The sequence below is a fragment of the Oncorhynchus masou genome, chromosome 25 (genome assembly GCF_036934945.1).
Source record: "Oncorhynchus masou masou isolate Uvic2021 chromosome 25, UVic_Omas_1.1, whole genome shotgun sequence".
Classification (NCBI taxonomy): Eukaryota; Metazoa; Chordata; class Actinopteri; order Salmoniformes; family Salmonidae; genus Oncorhynchus; species Oncorhynchus masou.
This window is the reverse complement of record NC_088236.1, coordinates 29627305-29654622: the sequence shown is the minus strand read 5'-3', so window position 1 is coordinate 29654622 and position 27318 is coordinate 29627305. Positions and strand designations below refer to the sequence as shown.

At 43.6% G+C, this 27318-nt stretch overlaps 1 protein-coding gene across 2 annotated transcripts in view; it reads right to left on the bottom strand.

Annotated features, from left to right (window-relative positions):
• The window catches only part of LOC135514089 (tetratricopeptide repeat protein 28-like), a 225495-nt gene that overhangs the window by 113293 nt on the left and 84884 nt on the right, over window positions 1-27318 (bottom strand). For both annotated transcript variants that reach the window (XM_064937284.1, XM_064937285.1), the window contains exon 2: window positions 7841-7988. In XM_064937284.1, the coding sequence (XP_064793356.1) occupies window positions 7841-7988 (148 nt within the window). The remainder of the gene's footprint in view (window positions 1-7840; window positions 7989-27318) is intronic.

Genomic DNA, 27318 nt, shown 5'->3' with positions numbered 1-27318 from the left:
GCTGTGAATGCGCAAGAAATGAGCCTGCCCGATCTATCGTTTCCCCAAGGTGTCTGCAGCATTGTGACGTATTTGTAGGCATATCATTGGAAGATTGACCATAAGAGACTACATTTGCCAGGTGTCCGCCCGGTGTCCTCCGTCGAAATCTTCAGCTGCACGTCTTTTTCCAAGCAATTCAGAGGAGAAAGTAGACATCCACGAATAATATATCAATGAAGAGATATGTGAAAAACACCTCGAGTATTGATTCTAAACAGCGTTTGCCGTGTTTCAGTCGATATTATGGAGTTAATTTGGAAAACAGTTCGCCGTTTTGATGACTGAATTTCCGTTTTTTTTGGTACCCAAACGTGATGTACAAAATGGAGCGATTTCTCCTACACAAAGAATCTTTCAGGAAAAACTGAACATTTGCTATGTAACTGAGAGTCTCCTCATTGAAAACATCCGAAGTTCTTCAAAGGTAAATGATTTTATTTGAATCCCTTTCTGTTTTTTGTGCAAATGTTGCCCGCTAAATGCTTCGCTAGCTATCAATACTCTTACACAAATGCTTGTTTTGCTATGGTTCAAAAGCATATTTTGAAAATCTGAGATGACAGTGTTAAGAAAAGGCTAAGCTTGAGAGCTAGCACATTCATTTCATTTCATTTGCGATTTTCATAAATAGTTAACGTTACGTTATGCTAATGAGCTTGAGGCTATAACTGGATACAGGTTTTTTTCATAGCCAAACGTGAACAAAACGGAGCGATTTGTCCTACACAAATAATATTTTTTTGAAAAACTGAACATTTGCTATCTAACTGAGAGTCTCCTCATTGAAAACATCTGAAGTTCTTCAAAGTTAAATGATTTTATTTGAATGGTTTTCTTGTTTTTGTGAAAATGTTGCTGGCTGAATTCTAGGCTTATAGCTATGCTAGCTATCAATACTCTTACACAAATGCTTGTGTAGATATGGTTGAAAAGCATATTTTGAAAATCTGAGATGACAGTGTTGTTAACAAAAGTCTAAGCTTGAGAGCAAATATATTTATTTCATTTCATTTGCGATTTTCATGAATAGTTAACGTTGCGTTATGCTAATGAGCTTGAGGCTATAAATAGGATCCCGGATCCGGGATTGCTCGACGCAAGAAGTTAACCAAGAAGGAGAGTGATGGAGTGCTGCATCAGATGCCCTGGCCTTCAAAATCACCTGACCTCAACCCAATTCAACCTGATTACTGCTTACAAGCAAAAACTAAAGCAGGAAGTACAAGTGACTCAATACAGAAGTGGTCAGATGACGCGGATGCTACACTTCAGGACTGTTTTGCTAGCACAGACATGGAATATGTTCCGGGATTCATCCAAAGGCATTGAGGAGTATACCACCTCAGTCAACACCGGCTTCATCAATAAGTGCATCGATGATGTCATCCCCACAGTGACCATATGTACATTTCCCAACCAGAAGCCATGAATTACAAGCAACATCCGCACCGAGCTAAAGGCTAGAGCTACAGCATTAAAGGAGCTGGACACTATTCCGGACGCTTATAAGAAATCCTGCTATGCCCTCAAACGAACCATCAAACAGGCAAAGCATAAATACAGGACTAAGATTGAATGCTACTACACCGGCTCTGACACTCGTCAGATGTGGCAGGGCTTAAAAACTATTACGGACTACAAAATCTAACCCAGCCGTGAGCTGCCCAGTGACGAGAGCCTATCAGACGAGCTAAATGCCTTTTATGCTCGCTTTGAGGTGAGAAATACTGAAGCATGTATGAGAGCACCAGCTGTTCCGGACGACTGTGTGATCATGCTCTCCATAGCCGATGTGAACAAGACCTTTTAACACGTCAACATTCACAAAGCCGCGGGGCCAGACAGATTACCAGGACGTGTACTCAAAGCATGCGCGGACTAGTTGCCAAGAGTCTTCACTGACATTTTCAACCTCTCCCTGGCCGAGTCTGTAATACCTACATGTTTCAAACAGACCACCATAGTCCCTGTGCCCAAGATAGCGAAGGTAAACTTCCTAAATGATTACCGCCTGTAGCACTCTCGTCGATAACCATGAAGTGCTTTGAAAGGCTGTGGTCATGGCTCACAACACCATAATGCCAGAAACCCTAAACCAACTCCAATTAGCATTCCTCCCAACAGATCCACAGATGACGCAATCTCAATCGCACTCCACACTGGACAAAAGGAACACCTATGTGAGAATGCTGTTCATTGACTACAGCTCAGCGTTCAACACCATAGTTCCCACAAAGCTCATCACTAAGATAAGGACCCTGGGACTAAACACCTCCCTCTGCAACTGGATCCTTGACTTCCTGACGGGCCGCCCCCAGGTGGTGAGGGTAGGTAGCAACACATCTGCCACGCTGATCCTCAACACTGGAGCTCCCCTTGCAAGCCTCCCCCTTTTTCCTCCAAACATAACGATGGTCATTATGGCCAAACAGTTATATTTTTGTTTCATCAGACCAGAGGACATTTCTCCAAAAAGTACGATCTTTGTCCCCATATGCAGTTGCAAACCATAGCCTGGCTTTTTTTATGGCAGTTCTGGAGCAGTGGCTTCTTCCTTGCTGAGCGGCCTTTCAGGTTATGTCGATATAGGACTCGTTTTACTGTGGATATATACTTTTGTACCTGTTTCCTCCAGCATCTTCATAAGGTCCTTTGCTGTTGCTCTGGGATTGATTTGCACTTTTCGCACCAAAGTACATTCATCTCTAGGAGACAGAACGCGTCTCCTTCCTGAGCGGAATGACGGCTGCGTGGTCCCATGGTGTTTATACTTGTGTACTATTGTTTGTACAGATGGACCTGGTACCTTCAGGCATTTTGAAATTGCTCCCAAGGATGAACCAGACTTGTGGAGGTTTACAATTTTTTTCTGAGGACTTGGCTGATTCCTTTTGATTTCCCCATGATGTCAAGCAAAGTGGCACTGATTTTGGAAGTAGGCCTTGAAATACATCCACAGGTACACATCCACTTGACTCAAATGATGTCAATTAGCCTATCAGAAGCTTCTAAAGCCATGACATTATTTTATGTACTTTTGCAAGCTGTTTAAAGGTACAGTCAACTTAGTGTATGAACACTTCTGACCCACTGGAATTGTGATACAGTGAATTACAAGTTAAATAATCTGTCTGTAAACAACTGTTGGAAAAATGACTTGTGCCATGCACAAAGTAGATGTCCTAACTTGCCAAAACTATAGTTTGTTAACAGGAAATTTGTGGAGTGGTTGAAGAACAAGTTTTAATGACTCCAAACTAAGTGTATGTAAACTTCCAACTTCAACTCTATTTGTTTTTTTCTTCTGTGTGCAGCGAACAGCTGACTGAAGACATGACGGCTTGGCATTCGTATGGTTGAGTCCATTTCAGCGGTAACATGGACTCTTTACAACATGATTAAACTTTATTGCGCCTTGCTGAAACAAGCAAGTGTTGTAGCAGACGAGTTGCCTCTTTAGTTGCCCAGGCAACGCCCCCTCCCTGCAGCAGAAGCACATGCAGTCAGGAGCGGAGGAGAGAAGAAAATATGTGTCTAATATATTTTTGGCTGACCAATAACAGTCATCCAAAATTCCATGACTGTCACATCTACTGTGTTTCAGGGAGCGCAATCAGTGTGTCTTTTGTTGGCTAAATGAGCTGAGCTTGTCTGAGTGATTGCTTTAGAACATGGATTTCACTGACAACAAGACAAGCATATGAATACACCATTCACAGGTACCACTATTATTGGCAATTTAATACAGGGCCATTTCAAAGACCACTAAAAAAAAGCAGCACAGTGAAATTATATTTCTATGTTCTCTTCATTTTTTCATTCGATGTTGCAGTTTGAGAGAGAAAAGAAAAGCCTGAGTGGGTTTTGAGGGCCGGTGAGTGTTAAGAGTGATGCTGAACATGCTGCTGTAACACACAGGGGAGAGAGGCAGAGGAATGCAGAGCAGAGAGGAGACACACAAGGTGACCTTTGGGAAGGCTGAAAATGCACACAATACTATAAATCAACTGTGGGCAACACAAGGTTTGGGATCCACAGCCCCTCCAGATTACTGACAGTACCTGCCAGCCAGCCTGCCAGCCAGCCCGCCAGACAGCAAATTGGGAGACTGGACAGGGGTGACATCCTGAGTGTGAATGTGTGTGTGCGCGTACCTGCCTGTGTGTGTGTGCTGTATGTATGAGTGTGTGTACTGTATATGTGAGTGCAAGTGTGTGAACATGAGGGGGAATATGAAATATACCTGTGCCCCTTCTGCAAATATTTTGAGCAGAGTTGCAGTTAATTAGGTCAACTCCTCCCCCACAGAGGTTTTTCTGTAATGTACCTACCTGTGTCTGCAGTCATATGTACTGTATGCCTGCTACTGTATCAGTCATGCCCATGCACTTAAAGACCATGACACTCATTGATTCAGACAAACACTTACAAACAACAAAATACACATGAACATGATCTGAATAGCCTGGTGGTAGTAGCAAGCCACCCAGACTGAAACTAATATTCACCACACACAAACAAAATGATCCACGTCTATGGTCTTCACAGAAGCATTCAAAAATATAATTGATGATGCTATTTCAAGTGCATCCAAATGCATCACTTGTGTTCCAGCGGTTGGTAGAATGTAACGCTAGCAGAAACACTGTGCATATCATATCCATTCATAGCTGGTAATTGTATTCAAAGTGATACACAGAGTAGTGTCATAAATCAAACATTGCTATCTCTCTCTGTCTCTCTCTCCGTCTCTCTTTTTCTCTCTCTCTCCGTCACGGTCTTATTCTCTCTCTTTCCCAAGTCCAAGCTCCAGAGTTTCAGCGACAGGGCCTTCTCCGGGGATGATCCAAGGCTCTGGAACTCCTTCCCTCCAGCCATCCATGACTCTGAATCCATCACCATCTTTTAGTCCCTCCTAAAGCCCAACCTCTTCACCTTGGCCTATCTCTAAGCCCCTCCCCACAGACACTCTCTCCCACACACGCTATCTCTATCACACACACACACACACACACACACACACACACACACACACACACACACACACACACACACACCTGCTCGCTCACTCATACACTGACACATCACATTCTTTCCTCTTCTTTAAGCGCCTCCCCCTCTCTTTGTTTCATGTTTTGTTCCATCCTGCTGTTAGACTGCCGTTGTTGGGTTTTGATATCTCGGTTTAGTTTAATTGAAAAGTCCTATATGTCCCATGTACTATTATTACCAATCCTTTTACAAACAAAGACTAAATATCATCCACATGTACATAAACAGATACAGTACATTCATATATAGTTCCTTCTCCTGCTCTCAGGCTTGGTCTCATAAAGGGGAGGCCCTGGGAGGTTGGTGACCATTACAAACCCATGTAGCGTACATTCTGTTTTCCCCTGCCTTTAAACACAACCATGACTCATTTCACCTTCCCATTTCACGAGCCGTTCTCTTCTTTGTGTCTGTGACTGTGAAGAGGCAGAGAGTTGACTGCTGAAAGGGCTAAATTCCTCCTGTACCCTTCGACTGTTTTCCTGCATCTCCATACATACTAAAAACAACATACTAAAAGTACTATATTTTCTCATCATCATAATCATTATGGTGACATTGTTTATTATGGTGACATTGTCTCTCCTCCAACCCTAAGAGCTCAGTCAGAGAACTTCAGAGCTGGTCCAAGAAAATAATAATAATAATTTTGTGGGTTCTTATATTTGTACTGTTTCACAAGTGTGTATTATACGCATGTGTGAATTTGAAATGTGTTTTTTGCATATCCCAACTCTCCTTGAGACTCCCTCGGAGATTGGGGTCATGGCCAGGGTCAACCATTATCAACGGCGACACTGGAGCAATTAGGGTTAAGTGCATTGCTCAAACGCACATCAACAGATGTTTCATCTTATCAGCTTGGGGATTCAAACTAGCAACCTTTCGGTTACTGGCCCAGCACTCTAAACACGAGGCTACCTGCGGCCCAAGTTCACGGGACAAACAGAACAGAAGAGAGCAAAGCCCATTCACTCTCAACACTGACTACTGATTGGGCTTGATTTCTCTCATTTCATTTCACACAGCGATATTCACCGCAGGAAAAAAATATGCATCAAAACCTTGATATCTGAGGAGTTTGAAGCTGAAAATGATCATAGGCAGCAGAGAAGAGAGCCGGGTATATAGAGGGTTCTGAGAGCAGTTTCCCCTCCTTTGAAAGCTCTTTGTTGTGGGAAACACAAAGGCGTAGAGTACAGTTGAATTCTGGACTCATGGAAAATCTTTCAGATCTATACGAGGAGGAGAGAGGGAACTAACGTCTGTGTTGCATCGTGTGGGGAAAATTGTTTGGCAAAGCCACAGTGACAATGTGAGAATGTACTATTGTTATACTAAAGTAAACACAAACATTGGTGATGGTGTGCTTCAGGGGAATTTCATACACACTTTTTGTCTCCTTGAAGACAAAGGACTTGAATATATTTTCTTACTTTCATTATTTCTGTGCTTTGTTCACTGTTTGAATGAGCACACCTTTATCTGTCTCGCTACGCCCAATGACTAAACATGTGAAGAAAAACATTCAAGTGATTTTGAAGACTAAACAAATGTATGTGTTGTCCTGAAAACAACAAGTAGCTACTTGACTACAGGTTGGATGTATATCATCAGTATCCACATGGTTCTGTTCATCTTCTTCATTACACTTCAACTCTGTATGTAACTAGCTGGGGCAAAAGTTTAGTAAGACCCTAGCGACACCAAACTCCAAGCGAGGGGAAAATTAAATGAGTGGATTTGGTAATCCCCAGGTAATCCTGGGAGGGGTGTGTTACACGGACGATAAGACGGGCTGGCAGCAACACACCATCTACGACTTCAGCGAGAGAAAGCAACGCTTTCCTACCTTTTCCTTATCACAGGGTTTTGGCTGCACAACACTGATTATCCTCCCTGTTTGCTGGCGTAACGCTGATTATCTTCCCCTATGCCAGGAGCCCCTCTGAGAGGATCATTGCTCTTAATCCCCCGACCTAGCCCCCCCCTAACAAACCTTGGACTGGCTCCCTCCCTCCGTTGCTAGCTGCTTCCCTCCCTGGCACCATGGGAAACGTGGTAAACAATGAAGAGATTAAAAAGCCTGGGCCAAGAGCTTCTCCTATTCTACTGAGAGAGAGGCCCAGTCAGCTCCATGGTGTATAGTGTTGGGCCCACTCTCAAGTCCTTTTGCTGTTAGGCTTCCAGTGACGAGGGTTATGGAATCAATGTACCTCAGGTGGGGTTTTCACTCAGTGCTTGTTTTTTCCATGTATTCAGATACAGCCTTTCGCTAACAGGGATTGACAGAGGTGCTCCATGCAGCCTAAAACACAATGGCTCCTCTCTGAACAGAACAGAAGACAGACATGTGGATCCACTCTCTCTGATCTCTCTCACACATCATGGAGCAGGGAAGTCAGAGTTTACTGAAAGGCCTGGATATTAAGCTACTTGGAGTTGGAAAATAGGCTTCATCAAGGGCAGACAAGGGCTGTGTTGTTGGATGTTTATTATGATAAATAAGTATCTTTCTGATCAACCTAACTGATAATCAGTCAGACAGACAGACAGACAGACAGACAGACAGATAGACAGACAAGTGAATACAGATATACAGTGTAAAGACATACAGTAGTCACTCTGACAGACAGCTAGAGTCACACTGACACATTAATTGACTGACGAGGATGGAGATTAGCAACATTTAGACCGTTAGAAAGACAGAGGAAAACAAAGAGAGATAGTAAGACAGAAGTTTTACCTCGTAGTGGGGACTTCATGGCAGCCTCCACCATGCCAACCAGTAGCTGCAGGCTCTTGGGGTCTTGGGCCAGCCCCGAGGCGAAGGCGGCCAATGCGTCGGCATGGCGACCAAGGTACTGAAGGGCAACACCCTGTCGGAAGTATGCCTGTGGAAAGGAGAGAGAGAGAGGGAGAGGGAAGGACAGGGAGTTAGACCCAATCAAATCATGAGAAAACAAAAAGATAATTACTTAACACATTGGAAAGAATTAACAAAAACACTGAGCAAACTAGAATGCTATTTGGCACTAAACAGAGAGTACACAGTGGCAGAATACCTGACCACTGTGACTGACCCAAAATGTAAGAAATCTTTGACGATGTACAGACTCAGTGAGCATAGTCTTGCTATTGAGAAAGGCCGCCCTAGACAGACCTGGCTCTCAAGAGAAGACAGGCTATGTGCCCACTGCCCACAAATGATCTGGAAACTGAGCTGCACTTCCTAACATCCTGCCAAATGTAGGACCATATTAGAGACACGTATTTCCCTCAGATTACACAAACCCACAAAGAATTAGAGAACAAACTCAATTTTGATAAACTCCCATATTTATTGGAAGAAATACCACAGTATGCAATCACAGCAGCAAGATTTGTGACCTGTTGCCACAAGAAAAGGACAACCAGTGAAGAACAAAAACCATTGTAAATACAACCTATATTTATGTTGATTTATTTTCCCGTTGGTACTTTAACTATTTGCACATCATCACAACACTGTATATAGACATAATATGACATTTGCAATGTCTTTATTCTTTTTGGAACTTTTGTGAGTGGAATGTTTACTGTATATTTTGTATTGTTTATTTATCTGTTTACTTGCTTTGGCAATGTAAACATGTGTTTCCTATGTCAACAAAGCCCTTAAATTGAAATTGAATTGAGAGTGAGAAGTCACTACTGCAGTCTAGCTTCACAGCATGGGGCTGCAAACAAACACATTACCAGACACTCATTTAACGCCACTTGCATTTTTTTTCTTCACATGAGCAGTTTTCAGAGTACATGGCACCACTCACCTTTGTATTCCCATAATAGAGCAATGACTGTGTTTCCTGTACTTGTTAATTGGATTATACATTTTACATAAATGCACATGATACAGTACACACTCATCGGTTGCAGTTCTCAAGAGCATGCCATTGTTTTCTATTCACACAAATGGTTTTGCTTTGCAGTGGGTATCGTCTGCGCTCAAGTGCAGAGTAAAGGGATTTCTATTAGATTCCGTTGAAAGAGCTTAGAGAGGGAGAGAGAGCTAGTCTACATAATGGAGTTACTTTATAGCATCATAAAAGGATAGCCATAAATAATCCAGACTCTCCATGTTATTTCTCACAGTTTTGCTATAATGACATACAGTACGTGTACTACCACCCTGAATCTGCCATGGCCGATTTGTCGACATCTGGGCCTTTCAATAGTGTGGAGTCCTCGAGTAGAATTCCTCCTCTTCCACCAGTTTGTTCCCACTGCTCTCAGATAGCCAGTCAGTCACATGGTGGTTGAAGTGTGATTTAACAGCAGTGAAAGGCACAGATCACGTGGCCACAGCCATATCTGATACTGACACTCTACAATGTTTGGGAACATTTAAGAAATGGATTTTGTGTGTGGGGGGGGGGGCAAAACAAATACAATGTCCATTACCCAAAACCAATAGTATAATAAAGAGAACCAATATTTCACCAATAGGTTTCCAATGACAGCAGCCTCTCCCCTATCTATGTGTAGCTTGTAGAGACAGAGCTGTTTCCTGGCCTGCCTGTCTGTCTCTATCAGTCTCCATCTATGTTTGTGTCCCAAGGCTGTTCTGAGACCAATCCTAGTTACAAAACTGAACAGAACCCTGCTCTGCTCAGCTCAGCTCCATGCCCTGAGTAAGCACTGCAGCCCAGCTCACAGCCTACTCCAGCCAAATCATTAAATCCACCCGCAGATCTGGGATGATATAAACAATGCAAAAGTTACACTAAAGTGTTCCCTTCTGAATAGCTGAGGAATGCTCAACTCCGTTCTCTTATTTCGAGGCAGAGTTGAGTTTTGATAATTGCTCGTGTGATTTGATAGCAACAACATTGAGTCACCATCAGTCGATATTTGAAAAATGTCAATTCTGAAAATTCTCAACCGTACCTATGTTTGTTCTGTACAACTTGTTCAACTGGAGACGTACTGGCCTTGACGCACTACGCAAGCTGAGGTCCAATTGGAACAAGTGTATTCGAGCTGAGTTGAGCAACACACATTTGGAAAAGAAAGTTGGTGGTTGTAATCAATCAAAGTTTTTATTAAAATTATGAATTTCTGTACGCCTATGTAGATATTCCATAAAAAATCTGCCGTTTCCAGCTACAATAGTAATTTACAACATTAACAATGTCTACATTGTATTTCTGATCAATTTGATGTGATTTTAATGGACAAAAAAATAGATTTTCTTTAAAAAACTAACATTTCTAAGTGACCCCAAACTTTTGAACAGTAGTGTAAATGAGAGCATTTCATTTCAATAAATTAGCAAATATTTCTAAAAACATGTTCTTCACTTTATGGGGTATTGTTAGCAGATGTTAATGTGAGTGTAGCGAAATGCTTGTGCTTCTAGTTCCGAAGGTAATATGCAGTAATATCTAACAAGTAATCTAACAAATTCGCAACAACTAACTTATACAACTACCTTAAAGAGATGGAATAAGAATATGTCCATATAAATATATGGATGGTCGTGCGGCATAGGCAAGATGCAATAGATGGTATGAAATACAGTATACACATATGAGATGAGTAATGTAGTATATGTAAACATTAAAGTGCCATTATTTAAAGTGACTAGTGATACCTTTATTAAATCCATTTATTAAAGTGGCCAGTGATTTCGGTCTGTATGTTGGCAGCAGCCTCTCTATGTTAGTGGTGGCTGTTTAACGGTCTGATGGACTTGAAATAGAAGCTGTTTTTCAGTCTCTCGGGCCCAGCTTTGATGCACCTGTACTGACCTCACCTTCTGGATGATAGCAGGGTGAACAGGCAGTGGCTCGGGTGGTTATTGACCTTGACGATCTTTAGGCCTTCCTGTGACATTGGGTGCTGTAGGTGTCCTGAGGGCAGGTAGTTTACCCCCGGTGATGCGTTGTGCAGACAGCACCACCCTCTGGAGAGCCTTGCAGATGAGGACGGTGCAGTTGCCGTATCAGGCGGTGATACAGCCCGACAGGATGCTCTCGATTGTGCATCTGTAAAGGTTTGTGAGTGTTTTTGGTGACAAGCCAAATTTCTTCAGCCTACTGAGTTTGAAGAGGCGCTATCGCACCTTCTTCGCTATGCTGTCTGTGAGGGTGGACCATTTCAGTTTGTCCGTGCTGTGTACACCGAGGAACTTAAAACTTTCCACGTTCTCCACTGCTGTCCCGTCGATATGGATAGGGGGGTGCTCCCTCTGTTGTTTCCTGAAGTCCACAATCATCTCCTTTGTTTTGTTGACGTTGAGTGTGAGGTTATTTTCCTGACACCACACTCCAAGGGCCCTCACCTCCTCCCTGTAGGCTGTCTCGTCATTGTTGGTAATCAAGCCCACGACTGTTGTGTCATCTGCAAACTTGTTGATTGAGTAGGAGGCGTGCATGGACACGCAGTCATGGGTGAACAGGGAGTACAGGAGGGGGCTAAGCACGCACACTTGTGGGGCCCCTGTGTTGAGGATCAGCAAAGTGGAGATATTGTTTCCTACCTTCACCACCTGGGGGTGGCCCGTCAAAAAGTCCAGGACCCAATTACACAGGGCGGGGTTGAGACCCAGGGCCGTAAATTTAATGAGGTGCTTGGAGGGTACTATGGTGTTGAATGCTGAGCTGTAGTCAATGAACAGCATTCTTATATATTCCTCTTGTCCAGATGGGTTAGGGCAGTGGGAAGTGTGACGGCGATTGCATCGTCTTGAGACCTGTTGGGGCGGTATGCAAACTGAAGTAGATCTAGGGTATCAGGTAAGGTGGAGGTGATATGATCCTTGACTATTCACTAAAAGCACTTCATGATGACAGAAGTGAGTGCAGTTAGTTCAGTTATCTTTGCCTTCTTCGGTACAGGAACAATGGTGGCCATCTTGAAGCATGTGGAGACAGCAGACTAGGATAGCGAATGAATATGTTCGTAAACACACCCGCCAGCTGGTCTGCGCATGCTCTGAGGACACGGCTAGGGATGCCGTCTGGGCCAGCAGCCTTGCGAGGGTTAACGCGTTTAAATGTTTTACTCACTTCGGCCACAGAGGGGGGGCCCGCAGTCCTTGGTAGAGTGCCACGTCGGTGGCACTGTATTATCCTCAAAGCGGGCAAAGAAGGTGTTTAGTTTGTTTGGAAGCAAAAGTCGATGTCCGTCCGTGACGTGACTGGTTTTCTTTTTGTAGTCCTTAATTGCCTGTAGACACTGCCATATACGTCTTGTGTCTGGGCCGTTGAATTGCGACTCCATTTTGTCCCTATACTGACATTTCCCTTGTTTGATTGCCTTGTAGAGGGAATATCTACACTGTTTATATTCGGCCATATTCCCCGACCTCTTTCCATGTTTGAATGCGGTGGGTCACGCTTTCAGTTTTGTGCGAATGCCGCTGTCTATACACGGTTTCTGGTTGGGGTAGGTTTTAGTAGTCACAGTGGGTACAACATCTCCAATGCACTTCCTAATAAATTCACTCACCGAGTTGGCTTATAAATCAATGTCATTGTCTGAGGCTTCCCGGAACATTTTCCAGTCCACGTGATAAAAACAATCTTGAAGCGTGGATTCCGATTGGTCAGACCAATGACCAATGATTCTAGTCATGGGTACATTCTGTTTGAGTTTCTGCCCATAGGACGGTACTGGCAAGATGGAGTTGTGGTCGGATTTCCCGAAGGGAGGGCGGGGGAGGGCCTTGTAGCAGTAGTCTAGTGTTTTGCTCGAGTGGGTACTACAGTCAATGTGTTGGTAGAATTTAGGTAGCCTTGTTCTAAAATTAGCTTTGTTCAAATCCCCAGCTACAATAAATGCAACCTCAGGATATATGGTTTCCAGGTTACACAGAGTCCAGTGAAGTTCTTTCAGGGTCATCAAGCTATCTGCTTGGGGGGATATACACGGCTGTGACTATAATCAAAGAGATTTCCCTTGGGAGCATTTGATTGTAAGGAATTCTAGATCAGGTGAACAAAAGACTTGAGTTCCTGTATGTTGTTATTGTTACACCATGAGTCGATAATCATGAGGCATACACCCCCGCCCTTCTTCTTACCAGAGAGATGTTTGTTTCTGTTGGCGTGACGCATGAAGAAACCCGGTGGCTGTACTGACTCTGACAACATATCCCGAGTGAGCCATGCTTCTGTGAAACAGAGAATGTTACAACCTCTGATGTCTCTCTGGAAGGCAACTTGTGCCCTAACTTCGTCCACCTTGTTGTCTAGAGACTGGACATTTGCGACTAATACACTCGGAAGCGGTGGGTGTTGTGCTCGCCTTCTAAGTCTGACCAGGACGCGTTGTCTGCCTCTCCTGCGGCGACAACGTTGTTTTGGTTCAGCCTCTGGGATTAGATCCTATGTCAAGAGTGGAGGTCCAAACAAAGGATCCGCTTCGGTAAAGTCGTATTTCTGGTCATAATGTTGGTAAGTTGACGTCGCTCTTATATCCAATAGTTCTTCCTGGCTGTATGTAATAACACTTAAGATTTTCTGGGCTAACAACGTAAGAATTAATACTTAAAAAAACAAATTACTGCATAGTTTCCTAAGGATTTGAAGCGAGGTGACCATCTCTGTCGGCGCCATCTTGTTTTATGAATACTTTCTGAAGGCACTGGATATGTAATTCTAAGAGGCTAACCTGCAGCCAGTCTGGGCTACTCCCTTTCCACTGAGGATACTCTGACTGCGGTAGCTAGCAGCTAATTTGTGATTAGCATCTAAGAGGTGTTTTCATTAGTGTGCTCAAGCCTATCTCCAGCCTCTCCGCAAGCACCAGTAGGAAAGGGGAAAAGGGGAGGGGATTAGGGAAAATGAGACATGACATTAAATTTATGGAGACCCGTAATTAATTTCACTTCTATCCAAGCCGCTGTTTATTACCAATCTCTCTCTGCCCTTGTCCCCCTCTCTCTGCTTCCCCCGAGCCTGCATCACAACTCCATTGAAACATATGAGGACAGAGATTAGATTCAAAGCATTAACCTTTGTTCTAACACTGTTATTATAGGATGGGAACGAGGGCCAGTGTGCCCGCCGCTCGATGTTAATTGCATCTGGTAGCGGCTGAGGTTGAGTTTGGGCTGCTTGCCGTAGGAGCAGAGAGATGGGCTCAGAGACCTTCTGCTCCAGGAAACAACAGACATTTAAAAGTACTTTTCTCTTTGATTAAATTTACCATATAACTGCTCTTTCATTCCCCTCTGAGAGCCAAGCAATGAGAGAGAGAAACAACAAGAGGCAAAAAAAAATCAAATAATTGACATCTGCTTTATTTATTTTATTTAACCCCCCTCCTGCCCTACATATAAGTATTTAAAAACCTACACCCTTCAGAGGGCATTCAAATATTGCAAAAACAAGCATGTGCATAAATTCAAAACTCAAATAGCGACGGTGAAAGATGAGAGAATCGATGCCCCACACCGCCTTAAAATAATTATCTCTCTGCCATTAATCTCAGCAGTCAAAACACACCATGTAGGCCACACATGCACACACAGATGCTTGAACACACACACATATGAGCCTTCGCTGCTCAACAGGTCGGTTATGCAACTAGCAGGGAGAAGTTGGTGAATAAGGAGAGAGAGAGAGCATTTACTATTACGACATTTCTATTCACACTTAACTGGATATTTTCTGAAAACACATCAGCAACCACTTAGAGCTGCAGCTCAAGCGATTAGCACACCCTTCAGCTCTCAGAGAGGAGAAGCAAGGAGAGAGCATCTGTGAGGCTCCACAGCTTTGCCTTTCAAACGTATTACATAGTCACAAAGGAGAGGCAAAAGAGCATGCGTAATCACCTTACTGCCTCGCCTAGCCTTGCTTTCTCCCTATATATAGAGAGGCCAAATTGAGGATAAACACCACTGTTACCAAAGACACTTTAACTACAATACAGCGTCTAACCTAACTAACGCAAGGCGTCTTGTAAGAAATGACAACCAACGTTTCTCAACCTCTGTTTAGTGTGAAAATAAAACAACCTAAATTATTGAACCTTCCTTCCTGCCTCTTTGGCTCCTCTGTTTTCAGCTACAATGTGCTCATGATACAGAACATGTGTGGATTGACAAGAAAGGTTTGTCGTTCTTACCCCAGGGTGGATTTGCATGTGTGTGTGAGAATGAGAGAAAGAAAGAGAGAGCGAGACTAGAGAGACAGAAGGAGAACAGAGAAGAGCTATGATAAAAGCTTTTCTTGTGTTCGAACATTTTAATATTTAATGACTGCTTGTTTGAAGTACTTTTAAATATTCATATTTTTATGCTTAAGAGGAAGAGGGAAAATGATGCAAAGAAAATATATACACATACATGCTGGTAGATTGTGCTACCACACACACACACACACACACACAGCAAAGAGTAGGGCTCCTAGTTGGTGGGGTTTGACAGGAAGTTTACAGGATTACAGGATGTGTGTGTGTGTGTGTGTGTGTGTGTGTGTGTGTGTGTGTGTGTGTGTGTGTGTGTGTGTGTGTGTGTGTGTGAGCATGTGCGTGTGCGTGTGTGTGAGGGACCAACTGATAGAGAGCTCTTTATTAGCAGATTTAGGTCCTAATACCCTGGGCATCTGTCCCCCTCCCCAGTCAGCCTGGCCCTTTGACAAACCCCCCAGGGGTACTGAGACCCTATTTATTACTAGTGTGGCTGTGTGTGTGTGCGTGTGTGCGTGTGTGTGTGTTTATGCGCTAGCTAATCTTATTCAACTCTCACAGTAGTCTCTCTCAAAATGTAAGCTCTACCACCAGTACTACTTCAGCAGATACACTACATGACCAAAGGTATGTGGACACCTGCTCATCGAACATCTCATTCCAAAATCATGGTCATTAATATGGAGTTGGTTCCCCTTTGCTGCTATAACAGCTTCCACTCTATGTTAGAACATTGTTGCAGGGACTTTCTTCCATTCAGCCACAAGAGCATTAGTGACATCGGGCACCGACGTTGGGTGATTAGGCCTGGCTCGCATTCTGCGTTCCAATTCATCACAAAGGTGTTCGATGGGTCAAAATCAGGGCTCTATGCAGGCCTTTCAAGTTCTTCCACACCAATCTCAACAAACCATTTCTGTATGGACCTCGTTTTGTGCATTGGGGCATTGTCATGCTGAAACAAGAAAGGGCCTTCCCCAAACTGTTGCCACAAAGTTGGAATTACAGCATCTTTGAGAATGTCATTGTGTGGTGTAGCATTATGATTTCCGTTCACTGGAACTAAGGGGCCTAGCCCAAACCATGAAAAACAGCCCCAGACCATTATTCCTCCTCCACCAAACTTTGCAGTTGGCACTAGTGTTTATTAGTTAACACTACCGTTGACAGGTAGCATTCTCCTTGCATCCGCCAAACCCAGATGTGTCCGTCGGACTGCCATATGGTGAAGCGTGATTCATCACTCCAGAGAACACGTTTCCACTGCTCCAGAGTTCAATGGTGGCGAGCTTTACATCACTCCAGCCGATGCTTGGCATTGCGTATGGTGATCTTAGGTTAGTGAGCAGCAACTTCCAGAGGAAGTTTGGAACTCAGTAGTGAGTGTTGCAGCCAAGGACAGACAATTTCAATGTGCTACGCGCTTCAGCACTCAGCGGTCCCATTCTGTGAGCTTGTGTGGTCTACCACTTCGCGGCTGAGCCGTTGTTGCTCCTAGATGTTTCCACTTCACAATAAAAGCACTTAGAGTTGACCGGGGCAGCTCTAGCAGGGCAGAAATCTGACGAACTGACTTGTTGGAAAGGTGGCATCCTTTGGCGATGCCAAGTTGAAAGTCACTGAGCTCCTCAGTAAGGCCATTCTACTGCCAATGTTTGTCTATGGAGATTGCATGGCGGTCTACTTGATTTTTTGGACCTGTCAGCAATGGGTGTGGCTGAAATAGCCAAATCCAGGAATTTGAAGGGGTGTCCACATACTTTTGTATATATAGTGTAGATGTACACACAGAGTTTCCATTAGCCTGAAATAGCCGGCTTCTGGCAGGTAAAAAAAACGGAAAAGCCGATTAATAAAATTGGTATAGGCCAATTGTCAGAAGAAGAAAAATCCCATTATGAAATAATGCAGTTTAGCCTATTCATTGATTGAAATACCAGTCAATGTAGCGTAAGAGCTGCTGATACAGCTGAAACCGCTATTTGTTGCTGCTGGAGTGAAACATGCTTTAATAAGCCTAATCATTGGGCAACAATTCTAAAGGCAATCGCATGGGGAAAAAACAATGGCTAAGATTAAAAAAAAAAAAAAGCTAAAATGTTAATTTCTCAACTGCTAATTGTAGCTCGCTTCCCATTCGCCATTCAAGTGGCATGCTGACTGTAGGAATGGTCACCAGAGCTGTTGCCAGAGAACGGAATATTAATTTCTCTAACATAAGCCGCCTCCAACGTCATTTTAAAGAATTTGGGAGTACGTCCAACCGGCCTCACAACCACAGACCATGTGTATGGCGTTGTGTAAGCAAGCGGTTTGCCAATATCAACGTTGTGAACACAGTGCCTCATCTTGGCGGTGTGGTTATGGTATGTGCAGGCAGAAGCTATGGACAATGAACAAAATAGCATTTTATTGATGGTAAATTGAATGCACTGAAATACCGTAATGAAATCCTGAGACACATTGTGCGGCCCATTTTCTGTGACCAACAGATGCATATCTGTGTTCCCAGTCATGTGAAATCCATAGATTAGGGCCTAATGAATTTATTTAAATTGACTGGTTTCCTCATACAATATAAACTGTAACTCAGTAAAATCTTTGAAAATGTTGCATTTATATTTGTGTTCAGTTTATTAGGCCTACGAAAAGGGGAGACGCAAATGTAATATGAAGTCCATTCAACCTGGAGGAAGAAATGATTGTCCAAAAACAAAAAACGGTGTCACTGACCCAATGATAAAGACAGTGAATATATTATGCACACTCACTGGAGATATGGCCAATGTTCTCTGCTGGTGCCAATAAGAGGCTATTTTTCACTCAATTAAGTTGAGAATTTTGATAACTAAAAGACAGATCGGATTATTTTTGTTGTCTTGTCTTTACAGAAATAGCCATTTGTTTTCCAAACTATTTTTCCAAGATTGTATTTTAAAATATTTCAATATGACTGGCTGGGCCTCTCATCTTTTCACTACAGTCATAAGTCAACAATCATCTGTTGTATTTGCCGTGTGCTCTGCCCAAAATGCGGCCCTTCGACAGTAGGATATGCAAAAAAATACAAAAATAAGCTAATGAATCTCTTTGGCCAAATCATGCTTTCTGGTGAAGTGGCCTATTTTTAATGATCATATATATATTTCTGTATAGACAGAAGCAAGCTGTCTATATAATTATATTATTAGGCTATATAATTTTGGCAATTTAATTCAATTTACTTTAGGGAAAGCTTAGCTTCCCCGAGCCTTATTGACGTGTCGCGTGTGTATTCTAACATCTTCAAATTGCTCATTGGAATTTGGTAAGAACGACATACGCCGTTGCATCCGAGTTGCATGCTCTGTTAAGATGAATTTGGAGGTGAAAAAAACGCACACCTGGTTAGGTGAGGTGCTGACTAGCAGAGTAGAAGACTTGAAAAACAAAAAAGGAGCGCTGCACACGAGGAGTTCAAATGCAATCATTTATAACCAGCGTTTTGACAGCCAAGCTGACAAATAGTGCAGGTCACTAGTTTCTATAGTTTGAAAGGAAACACACAGGTGTCTGTAATCATGGCCAGTGGTGACTTGATCTTATTGGTTGATTTAGAAATGTAAATATAAAATATACAAAAGCATGAATGGATAACATATGATCATAGATAAATTTTGTTAAATAACCCGACAAACATTATTTACAATGGATAGCAAACAAAAACACAATCATCACAAGAATGGCTTCAGATCAAAGTCTACGTTGAGACCGAAGGGAGCAAGGGTCTCTAAATTATAGATCCAGTCGGCCTCTCATTTGAACAATAAATCGTCAAGGTCACCCCCTCTCCTAGGGAGGGTGACATATTTGGTGCCGATATATCAAAGGTTTTATTTATATATCTAAACCAACCAGTAGAAATCAAGCAACAGCCGACCATGATTACAGACAACTGTGTTTGTCCTTTAAAACTCTATAAATTAGTGACCTGCAGTGTTTGTCATTATACCCTGATGAAGACTGCTTGGTTGTCGAAACGTTGGTTAAAAACATATTGCATCTGAACTCCTAAAGTGTGCAGTTCTCCTTTTCTGTTAATATGAATGACCATAATCTAAATGTGATTTCTGTCATTCTGAGCACTGTGAATGGACACCCTAATCAGGTTATGCACCCTACGCATATGGGTCCGGTACATTTCTCAAATGTCTGGTAGATTAAAATGCTGCTGGCCAAATGTCTGGCACCATATTTTCTTAACGGAAAGCCTGGTACACATTCAAAATTTTGGGGTCACTTAGAAATGTCCTTGTTTTTGAAAGAAAAGCACATTTTTGGTCCATTAACATAACATCAAATTGACTTAGAAGGCCAGCATCCTGGAGTCTCTTCACTGTTGAAGTTGAGACTGGTGTTTTGAGGGTACTATTTAATGAAGCTGCCAGTTGAGGACTTGTGAGGCGTCCGTTTATCAAACTAGACATTAATTGCCTTGTCCTCTTGCTCAATTGTGCATCGGAGCCTCCCACTCCTCTTTCTATTCTGGTTAGAGACAGTTTGCGCTGTTCTGTGAAGGGAGTAGTACACAGCGTTGTACGAGATCTTCAGTTTCTTGGCAATTTTTCGCATGGAAGAGTCTTCATTTCTCAGAACAAGAATAGACTGACGAGTTTTAGAAGAAAGTTATTTGTTTCTGGACATTTTGAGCCTGTAATCGAACCCACAAATGCTGATGCTCCAGATACTCAACTAGTCTAAAGGCGGACAGTTTTATTTCTTCTTTAATCAGCATAAAAGTTTTCAGCTGTGCTAACATAATTGCAAAAGTTTTTTCTAATGATCAATTAGCCTTAAAATGATAAACTTGGATTAGCTAACACAACGTGCCATTGGAACCCAGGAGTGATGGTTGCTGATAATGGGCCTCTGTACGCCAATGTAGATATTCCTTAAAAAATCAGCCACAATAGTCATTTACAACATTAACCATGTCTACACTGTATTTCTGATCAATTTGATGTTATTTTAAATGGACAAAAAAATGCTTTTCTTTCAAAAACAAGGACATTTCTAAGTGACCCCAAACTTTTGAACAGTAATGTACATAGTTAACATACCGCCATATACACAGACACTCAACATCCTCTCTGGCCGTAACACATCTTTTTACCAATAGGTTCACAAATAGAAGCACACAGGCTGCTCATTTCATTTCACCTTCAAAAGTAGACAAGGTTGAGCTTATTTCTTATCTGTACACACCGACATGCATTCTCACAGACACATGCACACCCAGACACACAGCACAGAAATACATCACAGAAATATACCAAACTCATTCCTTATCTCAGTTCTCTCTCGCTATCTTTCTCTCTTTCTCTCATATATACACACACACACACACCCACACACCACAAGCAGGGCTTACAGGAAGTAATAGTGTAGGGCTATATTGCACTTCAGGGAGGTCAGTATCGGAGAAGCTAGTCCGATCGATGGAGGTCTTGGCCCGTATCCACAAAGCATCTCAGAAAAGGTCCTAGGAATCCTGTTAAAACCTGTCTTAAGACTAAAATAACGTACAGCTCAGAGTAGGTTTTAGGGTGATGTTAAGACACTGCCCAGACAAAGTCTCAGCCAGGTGTAAAGTCACCCCATAAAAGTTTATCTCAGCTGGTAATCAAGACAGTTTGAGGTACAGCAAACGAAAGATGGTTTTGTCGCTCGTTGACATCGTTGCAAATGATGGGGAATAACCAAATAACCAAAAACTACAGTAACAGTCCAATGTCAGATGTAATACCACAGGAGCGCTGCCTGCTGTCTCTGTTGGGCTACGGAGGCTAAATTTGAGCTATTGTCTAACACACGTCTGGAGGACGTCGGTATTTTTGTGCGGCGATTTTGCTCATAAAAAATAAATAAAAATGTATACCTTTATTTAACTAGGCAAGTCAGTTAAAAACCTCTTGGAACTCCCCATCCCGGATCCGGGATCGTGACTAAAGCCTCAGGCTCATTAGCATAACGCAACGTTAACGATTTCTGAAAATCGCAAATAAAATGAAAATAATGCGTCTGCTCTCAAGCTTAGCCTTTTCTTAACAACACTGTCATCTCAGATTTTCAAAATATGCTTTTGAACCATAGAAATTGACTAATTTGTGTAAGAGTATGCAAAGCTAGCATAGCATTTTGAGTAGCATTTAGCACGCAACATTTTCACAAAAACCAGATAACCAAATAAATAAAATCATTTACCTTTGAAGAGCTTCTGATGTTTTCAATGAGGAGACTCTCAGTTACATACCAAATGCGCAGTTTTTCCTGGAAGCGTCTGTGTGTAGGAGAAATCGTTCCGTTTTCTACATTGCGTCTGGCTACCGAAACGAACCGAAAATTCAGTCACCTACAACGTAAAACTTTTTCCGAATTAACTACATAATATCGACCGAAACATGGCAAACGTTGTTTGTAATCAATCCTCAAGGTGTTTTTTCACATATCTCTTCATTGATATATCGTTCGTGGAAGCTTGCTTTCCTCTCTGAATCGCATGGAAAAATACTGGCAGCTGACTTTTGCGCTCCAATTTCGGCGCAGGACACCGGGCGGACACCTGGTAAATGTGGTCTCTTATGGTCAATCTTCCAATGATCTGCCTACAAATACGTCACAATGCTGCAGACACCTTGGGGAAACGACAGAAAGGGTTGACTCACTCCTCTTGCATTCACAGCCATATAAGGAGACAATGGAAAACAGAGCCTCAAAAATCCTGCTCATTTCCTGGATGCCGTCTCATCTTGGTTTTGCCTGAAGCTCACGTTCTAGGGCACGCACAGAAAATATCTTGGTAGTTCTGGACACGTCAGAGTGTTTTCTTTCGAAAGCTACCAATTATATGCATAGTCGAGCATCTTTTTGTGACAAAATATTGCGCTTAAAACGGGCACGTTTTTTTATCCAATAATGAAATAGCGCCCCCATAGATGTAAGAGGTTAATAACACATTCTTATTTTCAATGATGGCCTAGGAACAGTGGGTTAACTGCCTTGTTCTGGGATATAAACATGGGTTGTTATTTTACCTGAAATGAACAAGGTCCTCTTTTAAAAAAAAAAATATTTCACCTTAACTGCCTGTTCAGGGGCAGAACGACAGATTTGTACCTAGTCAGCTCGGGGGTTTGAACTCGCAACCTTCCGATTACTCGTCCAACGCTCTAACCACTAGGCAACACCTGCCGCCCCTCTACTCTGACAATTAATCCACAGATGAAAGGGTAAAAGTTTGTTTTCTAGCAATCTCTCCTCCTTCTGGCTTCTTTTTCTTTCGACTTTATACAGCTGTTGGCAACCAAATTTAAGGTGCATTACCACTACCAACTGGAGTGTAGTTCACTCAGTTAATTTTTAGGAGCATATACGCGGGTATATGCTGCTAAAAACCAATGAGGTAACGGGAGAGTACGGGACTTGTAGCGCATTAAGCGTCACAAATAGAACCAAGTCCTATTTTAGCGCCTGGTTACGCAGACGCTCGTTGACACGCCAGAGCAGTGTGGGTGCAATGATTGAATAACATGTATGTGCAAAAAAAAATTGCAACGTGAGCAGTGTGGTCAGCATGTAATGGTTCTGGTCTGAACAAAGAGATTGCTGCCTTTCTTCCCTATGTATCTTGACTCTTGAAACTGCTAGGTGCCGTCACCTAGTTCCTAATGTGACCCAAGAATGTCACCTGTCGACCAGAGGGTCACAGGGACACAGTCATGACACAGCTGTCTGTCCATTACCTGCTTCCCAATCTAATAAAGGCACAATTCAGTATCAGTACATACATGACCTAAATTGATCAAGTGTGTGTTCACTCAGTAAACTAAACACACCAAGCAAATCCATTTCTGTTTAGAGAGCGAGAGAGAGCTCTGAGTTGTAGGAGGAAAACATACAACCAAAGGAGTCACGGCTAGAGTGTACTGCTAATGCTGTGTATGCATTAATAATGCCTCTCTGTGGTTTTTGTTCCCAGTAATGAATGGAGAGGAAGAGACCTTGAGGTGCACCACGGGTCAAGGCTGCAGTGATTTCATGTTATGTGCTGGCTGACTGGCACTGTGAGAAACATCAATGGTGCATGTTAAACAGTAACGCTAGGTGCCATACAATCTGCATGTAGGTAGACCCAGTAAAACATTTATGTTGCATTGATGAAGTCCTCCCTCGGGGAACTGTAGACTCTTGTGATTGCTGTTTCATCCCGCTCCCTTAACTAGCCCATTAGATGAGATGGGTTTAATGAGAGCAAATTCAACTGATCAGTCTTTTCAGGGATGGCTATTAAAGTGTAAATGTTTAAATTATTCAGGCTTCTTCGGCAGTGTCTCTCATAGTGGAAACGCTACAGTAGCTTCCAGGTAGAAGCCAGGGCACACTAGACACGTCAGGAAGAGAGCCATGGTAGTAGGCTAGGCTACTCTCACATGGCAATAGGCCATCGATTAGGCTGAGGCTCCCATCAAACCGTTGCAAGATTAGAAAAGGTCAGCGTCGGGTAGTTGGAATCAATGCTGAGCACTCTGTATTCACCATGTCGCCCATTATCTGGCCGGGGGAAGGGGGGAGAGTTTTAACGCTGCCTAAAAACAATGATCAAAAGACAAAGAGATTCTTCAATAGAGAAGGTCAAGCCTTGTGATCGAGGAAGTGTCACAGTGTGTACATTCAACGTGAAAGGGAAAGTGATACAGGAAGGAAAAACTGATATCGCTTATTTATCACAAGCAGATGAGACCGCAAAATGGTGACGAGCAGCGGGGTTCTGCAGTGATATGCTGCAGTGACATAATGTCACCCAGTGGTGTCCTATGGTGTGTCCTATGGTGTGACCTATGCTGTGTCCTGTGGCATATCCTATGGTGGGTCCTATGGTGTGTCCTATGGTGTGACCTATGCTGTGTCCTGTGGCATATCCTATGGTGGGTCCTATGGTGTGTCCTATGCTGTGTCCTGTGGCATATCCTATGGTGGGTCCTATGGTGTGACCTATGGTGTGACCTATGGTGGGTCCTATGGTGGGTCCTATGGTGTGACCTATGGTGGGTCCTATGGTGGGTCCTATGGTGTGTCCTATGGTGTGACCTATGATGGGTCCTAATGGTGTGTCCTATGGTGGTTCCTATGTTGTGACCTATGGTGGGTCCTATGGTGTGACCTATGGTGTGACCTATGGTGGGTCCTATGGTGGGTCCTATGGTGGTTCCTATGTTGTGACCTATGGTGGGTCCTATGGTGTGACCTATGGTGTGACCTATGGTGGGTCCTATGGTGGGTCCTATGGTGTGTCCTATGGTGTGACCTATGGTGGGTCCTAATGGTGGGTCCTAATGGTATGTCCTATGGTGGTTCCTATGTTGTGACCTATGGTGGGTCCTATGGTGTGTCCTATGGTGTGACCTATGGTGTGACCTATGTTGGGTCCTAATGGTGGGTCCTAATGGTGTGACCTATGGTGTGACCTATGGTGTGACCTATGGTGTGACCTATGGTGTGACCTATGGTGTGACCTATGGTGTGACCTATGGTGTGACCTATGGTGGGTCCTGTGGTGGGTCCTGTGGTGTGACCTATGGTGTGACCTATGGTGTGACCTATGGTGGGTCCTATGGTGTGTCCTGTGGTGTGTCCTGTGGTGTGTCCTATGGTGTGTCCTATGGTGGGTCCTGTGGTGTGTCCTATGGTGGGTCCTATGGTGGGTCCTGTGGTGTGACCTATGGTGGGTCCTATGGTGTGTCCTATGGTGGGTCCTAATGGTGGGTCCTATGGTGGGTCCTATGGTGGGTCCTGTGGTGTGACCTATGGTGTGACCTATGGTGTGTCCTATGGTGTGACCTATGGTGTGTCCTATGGTGTGTCCTATGGTGTGTCCTCTGGTGTGTCCTCTGGTGTGTCCTCTGGTGGTTCATATGGTGGTTCCTATGGTGTGTCCTATGGTGTGACCTATGGTGTGACCTATGGTGTGACCTATGGTGTGTCCTATGGTGTGTCCTATGGTGGGTCCTATGGTGTGTCCTATGGTGTGTCCTATGGTGGGTCCTATGGTGGGTCCTATGGTGGGTCCTATGGTGTGACCTATGGTGGGTCCTATGGTGGATCCTATGGTGTGACCTATGGTGTGACCTATGGTGGGTCCTATGGTGTGTCCTATGGTGTGTCCCATGGTGTGTCTTATGGTGGTTCCTATGGTGGTGGTCCTAATGGTGTGTCCTATGGTGGTTCCTATGTTGTGACCTATGGTGGGTCCTGTGGTGTGACCTATGGTGTGACCTATGGTGGGTCCTATGGTGTGTCCTGTGGTGTGTCCTGTGGTGTGACCTATGGTGTGTCCTGTGGTGGGTCCTATGGTGGGTCCTGTGGTGTGTCCTATGGTGGGTCCTATGGTGTGTCCTATGGTGGGTCCTGTGGTGTGACCTATGGTGGGTCCTATGGTGTGTCCTATGGTGGTTCCTATGTTGTGACCTATGGTGGGTCCTATGGTGTGACCTATGGTGGGTCCTATGGTGTGACCTATGGTGTGACCTATGGTGTGTCCTGTGGTGTGTCCTGTGGTGTGACCTATGGTGTGTCCTATGGTGTGTCCTATGGTGGGTCCTATGGTGGTTCCTGTGGTGGGTCCTATGGTGGGTCCTATGGTGTGACCTATGGTGTGTCCTATGGTGTGTCCTATGGTGTGTCCTATGGTGGGTCCTATGGTGTGTCCCATGGTGTGTCTTATGGTGGTTCCTATGGTGGGTCCTATGGTGGTTCCTATGGTGGTTCCTATGGTGGGTCCTGTGGTGTGTCTTGTGGTGTGTCCTGTGGTGTGTCCTGTGGTGGGTCCTGTGGTGGGTCCTGTGGTGGGTCCTGTGGTGGGTCCTATGGTGTGTCATTTGGTGGTTCCTACGGTGGGTAATAGAGGACAATAACATCCAATACTCCTGCCAGCCCAGCATGACAAGCACAATAACAGAGTTTGAAGGGTTCTATTGTCACCAGAGGCACAGCAATAAGACAGGAAGACATTAGTATAAACACATTACTGGTAAACAACCCTGTGTCGCAGCTACGATGCTATAAAACCATGTCACACACTACCATGACATTTGCTCAAAATAACAACATAAACAGCATACTCCTAATATACCTGATATGGAGTAGTGATGTAGTCATGTGCTGACATATTATTTCATCATCTCTAGAGCAGAGGCATGAGGCTGAGAGCGCTAAACAGGATTTCATGGCTCTGCTCTCTCTCACGTCTCTGCCGCCTGAGCATTACACACGTCCACAAAAGCCACAGGGGCCCACGCTCAATTAAAGCATGCATTAATTAGTAAAAGGAGCTTTAATCAATCAAGCACAGATGGTGAACCTGAAAAAGAACACCGAAACACAGCGCTTTTCTGAACTGTTTGAGGCCAAATCAGTGAGCTCTTGGAAAAGCGGTGTGAAAACCACCAGCGCAGGGGTGATAACCAAGGACTTCTCTAACTTGACGAGCCTTACTGTATGCACACATTATGCATATGTCGTTTCCAAGTCCACTTAATGCTGACTGTCATAATGGATTGTAACAATCACTCTCTATCGCCACATATGAGAAACACTGATTAACAAAGAAACTGCTGGCGTAAGTCACTCTCTGTCTTAGATATAAGAATTATAAATAATTATAATGTGCATATGTAATGAGCAACTATGTGTATTGGTCTTAGTGGTGACACTGAGATAGTCTCTAGGCTGGCCCTGCTGCTGCTCTCCTCTCCCCTGGCCTCAGGCTCCACATCCTTCAGCTTCATTTGGAGTGCCTTAATTGGCCTTGACAGTCAACTGAAGCATGGCTGGAAAACTAGCCACCTCTAAGTAAACAATGAGTGAAAAACACATGTTCTCAACCTGGGAACCCAGGCATTTCCACTACCTATTAGACGGGTATTAGTGACCCTCTCAACACCTGGAGAGAACATGACACCTCCACCATCCTATCAGCTTAACTCACGGCACATCTCTAAGTCACAT